This window comes from Pygoscelis adeliae, unplaced genomic scaffold, assembly GCF_000699105.1.
Source record: "Pygoscelis adeliae isolate BGI_AS28 unplaced genomic scaffold, ASM69910v1 Scaffold172, whole genome shotgun sequence".
Lineage (NCBI taxonomy): Eukaryota > Metazoa > Chordata > Aves > Sphenisciformes > Spheniscidae > Pygoscelis > Pygoscelis adeliae.
This window is the reverse complement of record NW_008824338.1, coordinates 3,577,572-3,593,996: the sequence shown is the minus strand read 5'-3', so window position 1 is coordinate 3,593,996 and position 16,425 is coordinate 3,577,572. Positions and strand designations below refer to the sequence as shown.

The 16,425-nt window shown below is 36.4% G+C and overlaps 1 protein-coding gene across 8 annotated transcripts in view; it reads left to right on the top strand.

Moving 5' to 3' along the window:
• BCLAF1 (BCL2-associated transcription factor 1) overlaps positions 1–16,163 on the top strand; it is a 26,821-nt gene extending 10,658 nt beyond the window's left edge. For 2 of the 8 annotated variants that reach the window (XM_009319082.1, XM_009319083.1), the window contains exons 4-13: positions 577–1,482; positions 2,949–3,620; positions 3,732–3,901; positions 6,642–6,747; positions 7,701–7,785; positions 8,469–8,644; positions 9,797–9,977; positions 13,551–13,697; positions 15,434–15,643; positions 15,792–16,163. In XM_009319082.1, the coding sequence (XP_009317357.1) occupies positions 577–1,482; positions 2,949–3,620; positions 3,732–3,901; positions 6,642–6,747; positions 7,701–7,785; positions 8,469–8,644; positions 9,797–9,977; positions 13,551–13,697; positions 15,434–15,643; positions 15,792–15,797 (2,659 nt within the window). In that variant the 3' untranslated portion in view covers positions 15,798–16,163. Of the gene's footprint in view, positions 1–576; positions 1,483–2,948; positions 3,621–3,731; positions 3,902–6,641; positions 6,748–7,700; positions 7,786–8,468; positions 8,645–8,777; positions 8,944–9,796; positions 9,978–13,550; positions 13,698–15,433; positions 15,644–15,791 lie in introns of those variants that run through there. The other 6 variants (XM_009319086.1, XM_009319087.1, XM_009319084.1 and 3 more) reach the window with 3 other exon arrangements.
• The last annotated feature ends 262 nt before the right edge of the window (positions 16,164–16,425 follow it).

Sequence of the window (16,425 nt, the reverse complement as noted above, 5' to 3'; positions counted from 1 at the left end):
CCCTGTGACTTGTTCTGTATTTCTCATGCAGCTTTTCAGATCTGGACTAACTTAAGGCTTCAGCAGATAAGCTTTGCTATATCTTGTTTTCTCAGTTGCCTCCAGCCTTTTCCTCATCTTTCTTACTGGTGGACTTTACCATCTCCCGTAAAAGAAGTGGCTGAATTGAATGTTTACTGCCTCATCAGCTGCTGTCCACAGGCTGGCATATTAAACTGGGTGTCATGTAACTTCATGTTCCAGGCTGTGAACCATGGTGGCTGAGGAACTGAATGCCATGCTCCAGTGTGGTGATAATCTGTAATAAAATGGCAAGGGCAGGCCACTGAGGCTGGTAATGTCTTAATCATGTGATGCTGAAGTCTAAGTTTCACAGTCCTTAGGAGTATAGACATGTTTATTACAATCCTTTGAGACAGAAACAATAAATATAGATTGTAGAAGTTACTTTAAGACTGTTAGTCCGCTTCCTTTACTGTTCTGACTGCATTTGAGAAATCTAGCATTTAGTGTCAAGGCACTTTTTTTTTTTAATTCTCAAATTGTCAAATGTTAATGTCTGCTTTTTAATTTTAGTTCTAGGTCTCGGTCAAGGACATATTCACGATCTCGCAGCAGGGATCGTGTTTATTCTAGAGATTATCGCAGAGATTACAGAAATAATAGAGGAATGAGACGTCCCTATGGTTACAGAGGAAGAGGTAGAGGGTATTATCAAGGAGGAGGTGGTAGATACCATCGTGGAGGTTATAGGCCTGTCTGGAACCGAAGACACTCCCGAAGCCCTAGGCGTGGCCGTTCACGTTCCAGAAGTCCAAAACGAAGGTCTGTGTCTTCCCAGAGGTCCCGGAGCAGATCTCGTCGATCTTACAGATCTTCCAGGTCCCCAAGGTCCTCTTCATCTCGTTCTTCATCCCCATACAGCAAATCACCTGTCTCTTCCAAAAGACGTGCGTCTCTGGAAAAGCAGGCAAAGAAAACTGAAGGGGCTCCTTTGCAAGATAGCCCTTTGAAAAATAAATCACAAGATGAACAGAAAGATACATTTGAACATGACCCATCAGAGTCTCTTGACGATTTTAACAAATCATCAGCAGCTTCTGGCGACATTTGGCCTGGCCTTTCAGCGTATGATAACAGTCCAAGGTCACCCCATAGTCCTTCTATTGCCACCCCACCTAGTCAGAGTTCATCTTGCTCTGATGCCCCTTTGCTTAGTACAGCCCACTCAGCAAAGGACACACCTCAACATTCCCATTCCATTCAGCATAGTCCTGAGAGGTCTGGCTCTGGTTCTCTTGGAAATGGTTCTAGCCGTTATAGTCCTTCTCAGAATAGCCCATTGCATCACATCCCTTCGAGGAGAAGCCCTGCAAAGACAATCCCATCACAGAGCGCTCCCCGTGAGGAGGCTCGAGTGCGGTCATTTTATCCTGAGGGTGGCGAACAGGAAACTGCAAAAGGTGGAAAGTTTATGAAAAGGTAAGAGTTACATTATAAGCCTAACGTTGCTTCTTAAAATGCTGTCTGTTACAGAGTTTTGACAAGATCATCACTGTGCCTTGAAAAACACAATATGGAATACTGTGGAGTAAATACTACTAATTTTAGTCTGGTTGGAGCTTGAAACATGTGCCTTCTCCTAAGATGCTTCAAGTTCTTGGCCATTGGCTAATGGAGATAGGGACATGAAGAAAAATTGGTTTGTGCTTTTCCTTTACAGTGTGTTTTCTTATATTCCATTTACTGTTAAGAAAAATCTTAATTGGAATAGTGCATCAGACTTGCTTGTTTGATAGTGAATTCTGTTCAAGTATTTTAAAATTTTAATGCTTCATGTAGTTTGAAATGCAAATCTTCTGGAAGTCTGAAAATGCAGATGTTGTACAATGATTTCTTTGTTGACATAAACAACATCCATTGCTAATTGTGTGGTGCAATATGACAACATTGATGCCTTGACTTGCATTACGTATGAAAGAGGGTAGGTCTTGGTATTCTTGGAACATAATTCTATTGACGTGAAGGCCAACGTATTTAAAGTTGAATGTATATTTTCCAATTAATGTAAAATTCTTAAATTTGCTCTTAAAATGTTTGATATAGTAGTAATTTTTAAAAGTTGTAAAAGTCTTACTGACATTAGGCTGTTCCTTTCTAATGTGATTTGCACTTAGTGGATTTCTTATGAATTATAGAGCAAAGCTGTGACTATGCTATATAGGTTTGATTGTAGGCTTTTAAATGAATTTATCCCATCAGTGATTTATTATGTAAAAATATACTGCTTAGAAGATCAAAAATACAACTTGGGTTAGATGTATTTGACTTGGTGAATGTATTGGGACCTATGTGAAAATAGTGTATAGATAAGGCAGTGGCTGAAATAATTAATTGGTAAGTGTGTTTCTGTGTTTAGGAGAGCTGCCTTCTAAAGGTTCCCTGCTTGTACACAATGTAGTGAGTGCATTAAGCCTGTGTCAGATTTTGGAATTCTCTTAGAACTGTGCAGGATCTTGAAAATCATTCACTTTTTTTTATGGTACTCCTTTAACTTTTTCACTAAAAGAAGTACAAAAATGAATTGCAGTCTGAATTATCAAATTTCATTTGAATTTGATGGAAAAAATGACTGATGTAAGAGTATGTGAAGCTGGGTACCGATTAAGAAAGAACAAACAAACCAACCACTAGCTTTTTTTATAAACTCAAGCAGAGAATTTCTAGGTGTTCTACAGAAAGGCATCGTATTCTTCAGATGCCTCCAGCAGTACATAAATGATAGTAGGTACAGTGTTAATGGTGTGCGAAGTGTTGCATGCTAAAGTTGAATTGCTCAGAGGAATGTATTTTCTTCTTCTTGGTGTGAAATTGACACAAAAGAGGAATGCAAGTGAACTGGAATGAATGCAATCCAGAGTTACCAGTCTCTTCTTTGCTATCCACAGGTACACAGATGAAGAGTCTAGAGTATACCTGCTTGATAGGGGTAATACCAGGGAGAAGGAGGCCCAGAAGGAGAGAGGATCAGAAAAAGGGAGGACAGAGGGAGAAAGGGAATGGGAGGAACAGGAAACTTTAGATTTTTTCGTTGATAAAGAGACTGGGAAAGAAAAGTTTAATGACTCTGAAGGGGAGGACACAGAGGAGACAGAGGATTACAGACAGTTCAGAAAGTCTGTCCTAGCAGATCAGGGTAAAAATTTTCCTACTGCATCTCACCGGAATGCTGAGGAGGAAGGAGCCAAATACAAATCTAAAATATCAATCAAGGGCAATAGAGAGAGCGATGGATTTAGAGATGAGAAAAGTTATAAGCTTAAAGAGACTGGCTATGTAGTGGAAAGGCCTAGTGCAACAAAAGATAAGCACAAGGAAGAAGACAAGAGTTCTGAGAGACTAATGATGAAGAAAGAAACTCAGTCACCTGAGCAGGTAAAGTCTGAAAAGCTCAAAGAACTCTTTGATTACAGTCCCCCTCTACACAAGAATCTGGATGCGAGAGAAAAATCCACCTTCAGAGAGGAGAGCCCACTTAGGATCAAAATGATAGCCAGTGACTCCCATCGTCCTGAAGTTAAACTCAAAATGGCACCGGTACCTCTTGATGATTCCAATAGGTAAATTATTCCACTTTACAGTGTGGTTCTCCACCTGCCTCCAGTGTCATTCATCTTTATTTAAACTAGTGGTTTCTTTTTGTGTGTCTTTTTGTTGTTGATGCATTTTAGACCTGCTTCCTTGACTAAAGACAGGCTGCTTGCTAGCACACTTGTCCATTCCGTCAAGAAGGAGCAAGAGTTCCGATCCATCTTTGACCACATTAAGTTGCCACAGGCCAGCAAAAGCACGTCAGAGTCATTTATTCAGCACATTGTGTCCTTGGTTCATCATGTCAAAGGTATGTGTTCAGTTTATTGTACCGAATACATGTCTGACAACTTCATTTAAGCCTGTTTGCTGTCTCTAGAACAGGAAGATTTCAGCCCTCTTTTAATGTTGATTTAGTCAGACTTTCTTCTTTTTGAGGTACACGTAAAAATAATAACCGCAGAAGGTAGTATCAAAAAAAAACCCCAGGCAATGTAGAGCATAATAGCAATTATACTATGTTTCTGGGTAAATTTTTGAGCCTAAGTAGCATATAAAGTGTGAATTTTTGCAGTGTAGTTAGTTTAAACATACTACATTGGTCAATCTTTTACTTAGTTTTATTTGAATGGCTCTAACATACAATTTTATATTAAGTGGTGCAGTGCGGGTTGACAGGTGACTTTTGCACTGTAAATACAATGGCATTGCTTTTGGAACACCGGAACACCCCAGAGCTCATTTCCAGGTTCTTAGTAGAAGGGGTTTTTTTGTCTCAAAACAGTAAGATTTAAGGAAAATTGTGCTCTAAATGATACTAAAATACACTATGATATTGCATTTTATTCATATTTGACAGTAGTGTAGTGCTGGAGCTAGGAATTTCACTTAAAAGGAACTTGGCAGTGGCTAAGTAAACCTCCATTGGATGAATTATACACTAATTATTTTCTGATTTAACAGTAGTGGCTGTTGCTTACTATAAACACCAAAAAACCCCCCAACCAAGCAACAACAAAACCCCTTCCCAAACCACCAAAAAACAAACCCAAACCATCAAAGTAGATGCATTTCATTTAGGTCACATATCCTGTCAAAGTTTTCTGATGCAAAAATAGATAATTCCTTAAAGTCCAGTGAGGATACCTGGGGATTTCTTTAAATGCTTTTTTTCCCCTAGCATGTACTTTATTTCACTGGGCTGTTGTCTTGTTCTTGTGTTCAATGTACTGAGATAATATGGAAGAATTTGCTGGTGAAAATAATTTTGCCGTATCATGCAAAGGGGCAATGTGGAAATGCTTAATTAGGTGACCGGTTTCAGCATATCTGTCTGTAAGCATTGTTTTTTAAGATGCTTGAGCTTCTAAAATTGCAAAGATTTGTGTGCTAGAAGTATGTGCTAAGCGTCCCTTAAAAGTCTCAAGTTGTTGGCAAAATTCAGATTACTAAGGCCAGATGATTTCTTGCATTTTGAATTACTTACAAAGAAGAAAGTAATAGTCAACAATAATATATTATGATAATGTATTAGATTAAAAAAAATTCTTATTGGGACACCTGTTTAGAGTATAATGATCTTTGTTGTGAAAGTATCTATTTTATTGATGTGTAAAGAGATTTAAGGCTCAATCCAATGAGAGCTGGTGTAAATTTTTGCTTATATAGTACGTATGTAGGCTGCAGGTGAAATAATATTCCTGAAACTCACATGTTGATCACAGAATAGACTGTTTTTCTGTAAACTTTTGTATGTTAAACAAATACCTGGTAAATGTAACAGCTTAACAGCCTATCTGGTCAAGTTTTTAGAATATGTACAGTTATGGTTGTTTTTGAAAGCAGAACCTCTCTTTAAGTTTCAAATTTACTGTGGTCTGTGATCAGATTTTAGTAACTCTTTTGACAAATTGAAGTTGTGTTCATTATTGGTGTGATGCGACCAGTCTGAACAGCTCTTTATTAATGTAGAGCTGAAAATGCCCAGTGATGTTTTCTTTTTCATTATAACTAGGTCCTGGAATGTGTTTTGAAATGGCAAAATCCATGTTACAAAAGTAAAATAGCTGTTGAAAGATACAGATGCCAAACAGGCAAAGTTGAACCTTCTGTCTTCCTGGCAAAAATGGCATAAAAACAGAGTTGCTAGCTCAAATTCCTGTGTTTGATGGAATTATGATTGAGGCACTACCCTTGTAGTGGCCGTTTCAAGTTTTAATGGTTGGTTATGAGACAAATACTGGATGCCGGGCGGTAAGTTGATACAGATGTATGTTGACCTGTTAAGCAGATAGCTTGCTTCATATGTAACATTTCATAGCTCATGACTTTATGTATTTCTATATTACATTTAAACACATTTGTTGAGCTGGTTTAAAAACTGAGTTTTGCTGTTGCTAATTTAACTGTCTCTGAAGGAAAGAGAAAATTTGTCAGCGAAGTTGTCAAGTTTGCCAAGATGCCAGATGCTTAAATGAATTTATTTACATATAGGTGTGTTAATTGTCTTGGATCGTTTATCATCACAACTTCAAATCAAGAAATTGTATTCCTTTAAGAAATGACTCGTTAGGTCATTCATGTAGTTATTGAAGCATACATTACTTAAGTGTTTTCACTGAATTAACTCTTATTTTAAGTTAAAGATGAGATGAGTAGTAAAATGTACTTACTGCAAGTATTCATGACTCAAAGTAACTTCATTTTCTCTTATGGGCAAAGTATAAAATAACTGTTAAGAAATTGCTCCTTTCTCTTTCATCAGAGGAAAATGTCATTGAAAATCAGCAAGTCCAGTCAGTAAATGATGCTTGAATTAGATGTAATACAGTCATGGCATAGTTATAAGTAGACTTGCAGTGATGCTGTGCACTGTTACTTTGTTTGGGTTACAGAATGTGTAAAAATAGGGAGAACACCACATTTGCTTGTCCTGATAGATTTATTGGAAATACTATGTTTTTGCCTGCTACTTGCCTTTCTGTCAGGAGTAAAATACCTGTCAGTTGAATTAAACTAATGAAACAGTGTTTTTCTATTGTAACCAACAGAGCAATACTTCAAGTCAGCTGGAATGACCCTAAATGAGAGGTTCACTGCGTATCAAAAAGCTACTGAAGAACACTGCACCCGGCAAAAGAGCCCAGAAATACATAGGTATATGTTAACTGCATATGTAGATGCTTTGTGTTTCAAATAACGTGTGCTAATATTTCTTTTGAGAACCCAAGATATTTTTTCTAATCTGTATGGAGTAATTTGTCAATTTCTGTGTAAATACAAAATACCAAAAAACCTCACCAAAACCACCTTCTGTAAAAGAGAGCTCATCCGAGCCAAGTCTGGCTTCATCTGTGGTTTTGTAGCAGATGTCTTCTCTACCTCTGTATCTCATTTGGGATATATTTACTTTTCTCACATGCAGTGCTCAAATATTGAGGGGCATATGTCTTGGAAGATGAAAAGAAGCCCTGTACATGCATCTTTATTCTTCAGTGTGAAATGTTCCATCTCATACTACTTTAGTTTTTGTGTGTGTTAATTTACAGCAGTTTTTTGAAAAATCTGAGAGCCTGAAAGGTAAGAAGGTAGGCATGCAGATGTAGTTTCTGATCATGTGCTGTAATTTTTTGATGCAGTGTACTATTGTGTTGCATGTGAGGACATACTAGCTCTGTATTCAGTATCAACTCTATGTAAGTTTTCTTAACTGTTAATTATTTTCAACTTTACAGCAAACTATCATAGTGTTGATGATTTCTTGGCGAGGGGGGGGATTTTCAACTGGCCACATATACTGATCTTTTGAAATAACTCGTTAAATGTTTTTTGTATCTTCAAAGCTGTACTTAAAATGTGAAAAATCAAACCGCCTATTTTCTGTATTTTGTGTTTTTAGCATACTTCACACAGAACAGAGGTTTTTAATTAAAAACAAGGTTTTTAATTTTTAGTCTGCTTCTGTATTCTGATGGTGGGGCTTTACATGCAAAAAGTTTGTTCTACTGCAAAAATGCCTTGTTTCTCAGTTTTCTGTTGAAAAGAAATGTCTGAGGTCACTAACAGTGACATACACATATGGCAAGACACTGCTTTTATTTTACATTTAGGAGGATTGACATCTCTCCAAGTACCCTGAGGAAGCATACCCGTTTAGCAGGTGAAGAAAGAGTCTTTAAAGAAGAAAGTCAAAAAGTAGGTTCTAAGTAAACATTCTATCTATATTTCTGAACTTCAAGTTTGTGTATAAAAATACAAAAATAATTTGTATTTATCGTATCTGGAGTACTTGCATTTAGAACAATTTTTTTTCTCCTTTGAGCAAAACATGTTACCAAGAAGCCAGTTTATGTAGCGTGATTTTGCTATATTGGTAACGTGGCATGTAAGGTCAAGTCTTCTCCCACCCTTCCTTTCTTCTTGGACTTTTCTTGCCCCATTTTGTGGCACTAAGCTGCCCAAGGACAAAGAATAGAAGGGGAAAAGAAGAAAGTACTGAGGTGGTCATTGAATAGTATGGTTGAATTGCAAAGGTGCTTGTGCTCTGTTAAAAATAGTTCACCAGAAGAAATGAATACTTAAACATCCTTCCAAACCATGTATTATGGACTGCCTGCATCAAAAAAATAGATATCCCATTGGCTTGATGGAAATGCCTCTTTGAAACTGAAATTCTTAGCTGTTCTTTTTTTAGATCTAGCCATTGCATGTAAAGGGCCTTCACTTAAAGTCAATTTGTGTGCTGAAGAGTTTGTTGAAAAATAGGTAAATTCTATCTCGCTGCTTTGAAAATTGATGCACAACTTGCCTTTTCATTCAGATTCTCTTCTGGATGTTTTATTTCAGAATTTTGTTCCAAAATATTTATTTGTTTACAGGGAGATAAAAAATTAAGGTGCGATTCTGCTGATCTTCGGCATGACATTGACCGACGTAGAAAAGAACGAAGTAAAGAGCGAGGAGACTCAAAGGGTTCCAGGGAATCCAGTGGGTCAAGAAAGCAGGAGAAAACTCCAAAAGATTACAAGGATTACAAATCTTACAAAGATGACAGGTAAATATTTGAAGTCCCTATATAGGTTTTTAGCTTCTAATTAGCCTTTTGTAATTGTAAGCTTAATTGCTTTCAATTTTCAATGTATAATGGAACATTTAAATTTAAACAATTAAAATTATTTGTTTTACAGCAAATATGTATTATCTGTCTTTTACACGGCTTATGGTGGATGAGGACAAAAACTTTGGAATAGCAAGCTAACACTGAAAAAAAAAATGACAAATTAATCTGTCCTATTATCCAGGCTACATCAGGAGGTTGGACTTCAATGCAGTACATTTCTATAAACAGTTTGTGTAAGAACTTTGGTTCGTTATGCTTGATTCCGCACTTTTTCAACTCATAACACCCAGAGTATGAGAATCTTACTGATACTTAGGTTTTAACATGGGTGAGAAGGGGATTTTTTTTTTTTTGTCTAAAGCCAGTGGGCTGTTCTTAAGAAAAGAATGTTAGCATGTCTCAGTGGATACTGTGTAGCAGTGGTAAGAGTTACTTCAGGTATGACCTTCCTTTGAATAGGATATTAAAATCTTGTAAATTGGGTCAAATTAGTACCACTATGGGGTTACTAAAAGTCTTGCTGTAGGAATTTTTTTTTCCCTGCTTTGTACTGGATATACAATGAATTTTTACTTATGCTTCCTGTTTCCCATTTACTTTCTGACTTTGGTATCCACGTTACCTTCCACTGGCTAATTCCATATAGCCATCTGCGTAGGGAAGCCCACACCATATCTTCTCAACAGTGTGCAAACTGAACTATGTAAAGTTACTGTAAAACTTTGCCTTGAGGGTTTTCTTCCCTTCAATTTCTGTTTTTCTGCCTCAGAAGAAAGGCAGATCTTAAAAGTAACAAAATCTCTTCATGGCATCAAAACCTAGAAAAACTGTATTTGCAGTTTGCAGACTGCTGCTTTCCAACTCACTAGCAATAATATACATTTAGTGCATTTAAATGTGTAAGAGGAGGCTGGAAAGTGGAACTATACTTCACCTTAACATCTGAAATATGTAACTTATATGTGACTTTATAACCAGAAGGGGGATAGTTTTTCATATACTAAAAGGGGTCTCTCTATATTTTAGCATGTTGCAGACTATCTAGTACTGTTAAAATAGCACACAGTTTATCTTTTTATTTTTCAGTAAACAAAAAAGAGATCAAGACCGTGCTCGGTCCTCCCCATCCTCCTCCCCATCTTCTTCCTCATCCAGTTCTCGAGAAGAAAAGGATTGCAAGAAGGAAAGAGATGAAGAGTTCAAAACCCACCATGAACAGAAAGAATACTCTGGTTTTGCAGGAGTCAACAGGCCAAGAGGCACTTTTGTAAGTTGCTCTCTTATTCTTCCCCCAAATTATGAACACTTTGCCAATAGTAATAGTATGACAGATAAAATGAGGTGTTGCAGTGATTAATGTTAGGCTAGACTTCTTTCATAAAAATTCAAGAATCACTGCTATGTGAATGTACCAAACCTGAAAAGTTGTTTTTTTCCCCAGTGCTGCCCAATGGCAGTTAATTGGTGTGTAAATATGCATTAGCATGCCATTAGAGACCCTAGTGTAAGGGTGGGGAAAAAGATTGCTTATTTATTCCTTGCTTTTTTGCAATTACGTTGTTTCCTAACAGGATGTGAAAATTTACCTTTCTGTAAAGATTAAGTCTTGTGATCTGTTACCTCCTTAACTCCCTGCAGGTTCTGTTTCTCCCTGTCATTTTTCAGTTTGGTTTTGCCCTCCTTTGTGTGAGATGCATGCAACTTGTTAAATAGAGAATGGCACATAACTAAAAATACACATCAACCTTGAACCAGCTGTACTGAGGAGAGGAGGTGGTATACTTGTTATTTTTCAGTGTTTCTTTGGCCTGGACTAGCCACAGTGAGCATGAAAGCTCATTCATTTATCTCTGGAATGTTTTTTAGCATTGTGATTTGGAAAGTGACATATTGACCACTGTAGTCTTCGGAAAAATCTTAACATTAAAAATTACATGTTAATGTAATTACTGATATTTAATTGGGAAATGTAGAAGCATTAGGAAAGACTAAGAATCAATAAAGGAGGCCTTGAAAAGATAAGGAACACTTTAAAAAAAAAAAAAAACAACCCACAACAAAAAAACGCCAAAGCTAAAACAAAACACACACAAAAAAGCAAGTTCCATGTTTGGGTGGGGAAAAAATGTCAAATAGGCTTACATAATGGGTAGGAGTAGTTTCATACTTTCACAATAATTCCTTCATGTAGCCTGTAATTAAGACTAAATAATGCTAAAAGGCATATTGTTTGGTATAAATGTACATTGTAGTAGTGTAAAAGAAGTTTTGAGCTACACGCAAGGGTGTCTGAAATGCATGTGGGGTATGCAACACTTGAGTTAAGGTTCAAATCTTCCATCTAAAAAACTGTAGCTACTTAGAAGAAAATTCAAAGTTCGATTTCTAGCACTAAAAATGCATGATTTCCTCCTTTCTTGTTACTTTTTAATGTAATTATACTAAGGAACAGCTATGTGGCATAAATGTATAAACCCTTGGATGGTGTAGGCATCAAATATAACATCATCAGCACAATTTCTAGCTGTATAAGCTAGTGGCACTGAGTTAACCAAAAGTAGAGCTTAAAACCCCTCTCTCCTCTCAGAGAGAATCAGTTGAAGAAAACTCGTAATTGGTGGAAGCCTTACTGCTTTATAAAACCAGATTGTACATATTGTGAAAGAGATGCTACTTTACATGAAACTTAAGTAGATGTGAATTGGAAATTTAATGGGTTTCTACTAATGTGACTGCTGGTGACTGCCAGTTCTGACTATGCAATAATAACTGGTGAATGTTCCCCAACGACATACGTGGTCACACACAGGCTTATTGAACAAACTGTGTCTGGACAGGAGAATCTAAATAGGCCAACCTGTTGACTCAAATCTTCTCTTTAGGGATACAGCGTGGATAGTATTGAAACATACAGGCTGGCTAGTGTAGGAATGTCTTTGTAATTCAGGCTAATAGTGGCTGCATTCCTTTTGCTTTTGGAGTAAAAATGTTTTGATTGTGAATCCTCCATAAAGCAGGAAGCCTCGATACACTGGGAGAGCATAGCTTGCTGGATAGGGGAGACTTTAATGTAAGATAAGCTGTCAACTTCATGTTAAATCAGCAATGATTTTTCACTAACGCTTGCTGATGAACTGTAATGTTTAATTCTAGGCTTCTTGTACATAAACATCATGAACAGTTTTGAAGTAGCAACACAGAAATAAGGATGAGTAGAGTCTTTTAAGGACACTGTCTTTAGTGTCCAGCTCCTCAAGAATTCTGTGTGTAACAGTTCTGATCAAAAGGAGTTTTCTCTTTCTATAGAAAATGTACTTGTCCTTTTTGTGATGGTCTTTACAGTAAGTAAGTCCATAAAGATAACACCATAGTGGATTTCACCTCGCAGATGACTTGGGAGGGGAGGAGCGTTAATCCAGTGTTGAGGAAAGCTCTAAACGTTTTTCTTAAAGGGAATCAGATTGTAGGACCTAATACCAGGAAATGCTTATTTCTTTTTTTCACTTCTGTTATCATTTTGGCTCTACATCCTTTTTTCCCCCCACTGTGATACTGCTTGTTGTGCCCTAATTTTGTAAAGGTTTCAAAGCTATTGGAAATAAAGCATGTAGTATTTCCGTTCTTGTACAGTTTTCTTCAGGTGATAGTCCGTCACTTTCCAAGTGATTCTCCAAGAAGTTTTTTTTTTCTTTTCATTTGCCTGCAGTGTATTCGATTGGGTCTTGTGAGCCTTTTACAGATTGTCTTTCAGTCTGTTTGATTTCAAAGTAGTTTTAAAACTGTCCAGCATAAAGTCTGCATTAGAAGTGTTGGAACTTTGTGGAACTAAGTGTGCATAATACTCCTCTTTCAAGTTAGTTAGTTGTACCTTTTTTGGTCTGTGTTTATGGAACATACTTATTTTTAACAGCTGAAATTAATTTCCGGTCACGTTTTTGTACAGTTACTCTGAAAACCCAGTTCTGTGTTTTTTAACTAGGCTGTTTATGGAAATAGTTCTGTAGTAACTGCAGGTTTTCATAGTCTATCTTCCCAACCTAACCTTTCTTCTCCCCTTGAATGGAGGATATAAACTCTTGTTTAAAGTTTTCTACAAGCTAAAAATGTACATGCTGAGGGAACTGTATATATTACTACTTAGTGTATTCTGAGTTAAGTATTTTCTTTATTGCTGTGAGACTTTATAGCCTAACACTTTAAAATCCTGTTAATTCATTATAAAGAATATTTAAGATGCTTACTTTCACTTCAAGCGTTGCTAGTCTGTACTGTACATACTGTTGATTTTTGAGTAAAGAATTTACTCATTTGAAATTTAATTTGGCCTGAAGTACATTTCTGAATCTCAATTGAAAATGTTTGCGTAACACAAAGTGGATATACTTACTTGAAAACTGCATTGTTTGTATGTATTCTAGAATAATTTTCTCATAACCAGTATGACTGACTCCATAAATGACCTTTCTTTCCCCCCCCGAGAGTGTTCTCCCTCTTTCAATCTAGTTTTTCTGTTTGTTTTTGCCTGTGAACAGCTTCAGAAGCTTCTTCTGACCTTTTGTTGCAACACACTGGTTTACCAGCAGTCAAACGAAATTCCTTTTTGATGGTTGTGGGTGAATTTATGCCAAGAACTCAAATGTGTTTCAATTAAGTTTAATAGAATTATTATTTCAAAGTGAATGCTTGAATATATTACTTAAGGTAATATGTAAATTTGGAAATGGCTTTACACTTGCAGATACTGTAATTAAGCACAGAAAGAGCATTTTCAGTAATAGAGAACTTGAACTCTTCTTTGTGGTTTTATGTAAATGGATTAAATGACATTTTGGTTAATCAGTTTCGAATTAGGGGCAGAGGAAGAGCCAGAGGAGTCTTTGCTGGAACAAATACTGGTCCCAGCAACTCAAATACTACTTTTCAGAAGAGACCGAAGGAAGAGGAATGGGACCCTGAATATACCCCAAAAAGCAAGAAATACTTCTTGGTGGGTGTGGAGAGCTTGATATCTTATGCATGCTTTTTTTTTTTTGAAATTTTCTACAAGCGTAGAAGTAGCATGCATGTAGACACAGGGACTTCAGTTACATACGTAACCATGAGAATATCAGGGTTGTTGTAGTGCCTGGTTCTGTTTCTCTTGTGTCTTTCTGCAGCAGGCTGCCAATAACTGAGGCCTGACACGGAATTAATCTCCAAAACTTTAATCAGTGAGTGGGGAAGAAGGCAGACTCAGACTGAAATTATTAAAAACAAATTTTAAACCAAAAAGGCTTGTGCTGTGTTTTCCTGGATTTGTGTCTGTCTGGCATTCAAGCTTTGTATTAGATTTGTCTGGAAGTCTGCAAAAGTGGAAGATCAGGAAAAGCTGACAGTATTTGTGGATGTATGTAGGCTGACTCTGTTATTAGCAGTCCTTCTGTTCTTAGTTGAGTAGGGTGATAGTCATGAGAAAGTTGCCTTAGTTTTGATGCCTTTTTCCCATCTGGATTATGAAAGGAGGACTGTTGATGTAACCACCCAGTAAGTAGTGTAGTATACTGAGTATGTAGCTTCTGTTCCAGTTGATTTCCTTAACAATACAAATTTCTAAGGATATTGTTTCACCATTGAAAAATGTTAAGTAGTGAAGATCAGACCACCTCCTATAGCATTATAGTTTGTCACAAATATGTTAACAGGTAATCCAAGAAATAATGCAATCACAATTTGGATGTTTGTACAAGGAGTTCTCCTCTGTCTCCCCGCACATATATAAAATTGGCTGACCTATAAACATGGAAAGAGATGTGGTAATCTAAACGCTAAGAAATTCTATGATAGCTAGAACAAATAACTAACTGTAGCTGTTAAACTTATTTTTCATTTCTAAAAACTTTTTTTAATTAAAAAAAGCTACCCTTTAACTATTCTTATAATATATAATTGTTAATAAACTGCTTTATATAGGTGTGGTGTGTGTTTAATAGTTCAGATTTCTTTCCAAATCACAAGTAAAAAAAAAGTAGATGTTGAAGCAAGTGTACCTCACTCTTCTAAATATAAACCTTTTTTATATTAAATAATTGTCTGTAGTGTTCATGCAGTGCACGGAATGATTGTCAGAAGACTTAACCAAACTATGTAAGGCTATATTTGGTAGCAAGATAGCAAACTTTTTAAGCTTGTTAACCAGAGAAACTCAACTGTTGTTTGTTAATGTCAGATTTAAACAGTTTAACCTTCGTTTGCCTATGTTGTGCAGCTGAAGCAGGATTTCTGAAAACTGCCTTCAATTACCTTTCCTTAATAAGTATAAAGAACTCTGTCTCTGCATTAAAGTAAAAATTTAAAAAAAAAAAAAAAAATCCTAGCACATTCCTAGAGCTTCTTCCTTTAAAATCACAGATCTTTTTTTTTTTTTTTCCTCAAAACTAGTGAGTAATTCTTTCTTCTGACTGAAGATAAGTGACAGATAACTTATTTGTTACTCCCAAACATTTGAGTAGACCCATGGCTAATAAGGGCTCTTAAAACAATTTTATTGTTGTGGTATTAGTTATAGCATCATGAATTGTAAGGATATACTTCATGATGTATTCTATAGATTATGATCTGAACTGTTAAAAAGTTCTCTTAATTGTTTTTTTCTATGTATAGTATAAATTTGATATAGAGTACCAACATTTAAGGGGTACATTTAAGAGGTGTTCTAACCTGATTCTTTGTCTGGTGTTATTGTAGCATGATGACAGAGACGATGGTGTGGATTACTGGGCCAAAAGAGGAAGAGGCCGTGGTACTTTCCAGCGTGGCAGAGGGCGTTTTAACTTCAAAAAGTCAGGTAGCAGTCCGAAGTGGACACATGACAAATACCAAGGGGATGGGATTGTGGAAGATGAAGAAGAAACGATTGAGAATAATGAAGAAAAGGACAGACGCAAAGAGGAAAAGGTAAACAGTTTAGTGAATTGCAGATTAGACATTTTATCTTGCAGTATCTCAAGTACTTGTCGGGGGTGGGGGGGGGATATCACTTCAAAAGGTTTTGGACTTTGGTTATTAACAGTTTACAACAAGACTGTTTTCTTTCTTTCCACAGGAATAACCCTGGAAGAAAGTTGTAGCTGAAAGAGCAGCTCTTGCACCACCCACACAACATTTTTAATATGTTTTTTTGTTGTCAAATGAATGTAAGCATTTTACTTAAATTTTACTGTTGGAAAGTAGTTTAGAGGGATTGTTTTTGGTTTAAGCCTTTAGAAAAAAATCTTGATATAGTAAACTATGTTAATGATCGTACAGGTAGAAAGTAAAATATTTGTAACAACTTTTAAGAAATTTTACTGTTTGTTATATGCAGTGTAATTCTGCTTTGTCCAAATATATGGTCAAGTACAACTCTAAAAGTTTTGATTCTCCCCTATGTCTGTGTTTTATTCTGAAGTAAACTTACAGCTCTGCACACCTGAAATCTTGGAGCAGCATTTTTTATAAAACCAATTACTACTTCTGTGTTGCCTTTTTATAAGAAGTGTATTTAAGGGTAGTTATTCAGTCATAGCGTAAGTACAAACAGTTGTGCAAAATGCTGATTATACATTAGTTCACAAGAATCATATTTCCATAGTGTGTCAGTGATAAACCTGGATTCTTATTCCACCGTGCTAGAGGGTGCAGCAAGAATTTTATCTTTGAGAGTGAAATTGTCACTCTTCTTTAGTAGCCTGAGAAAT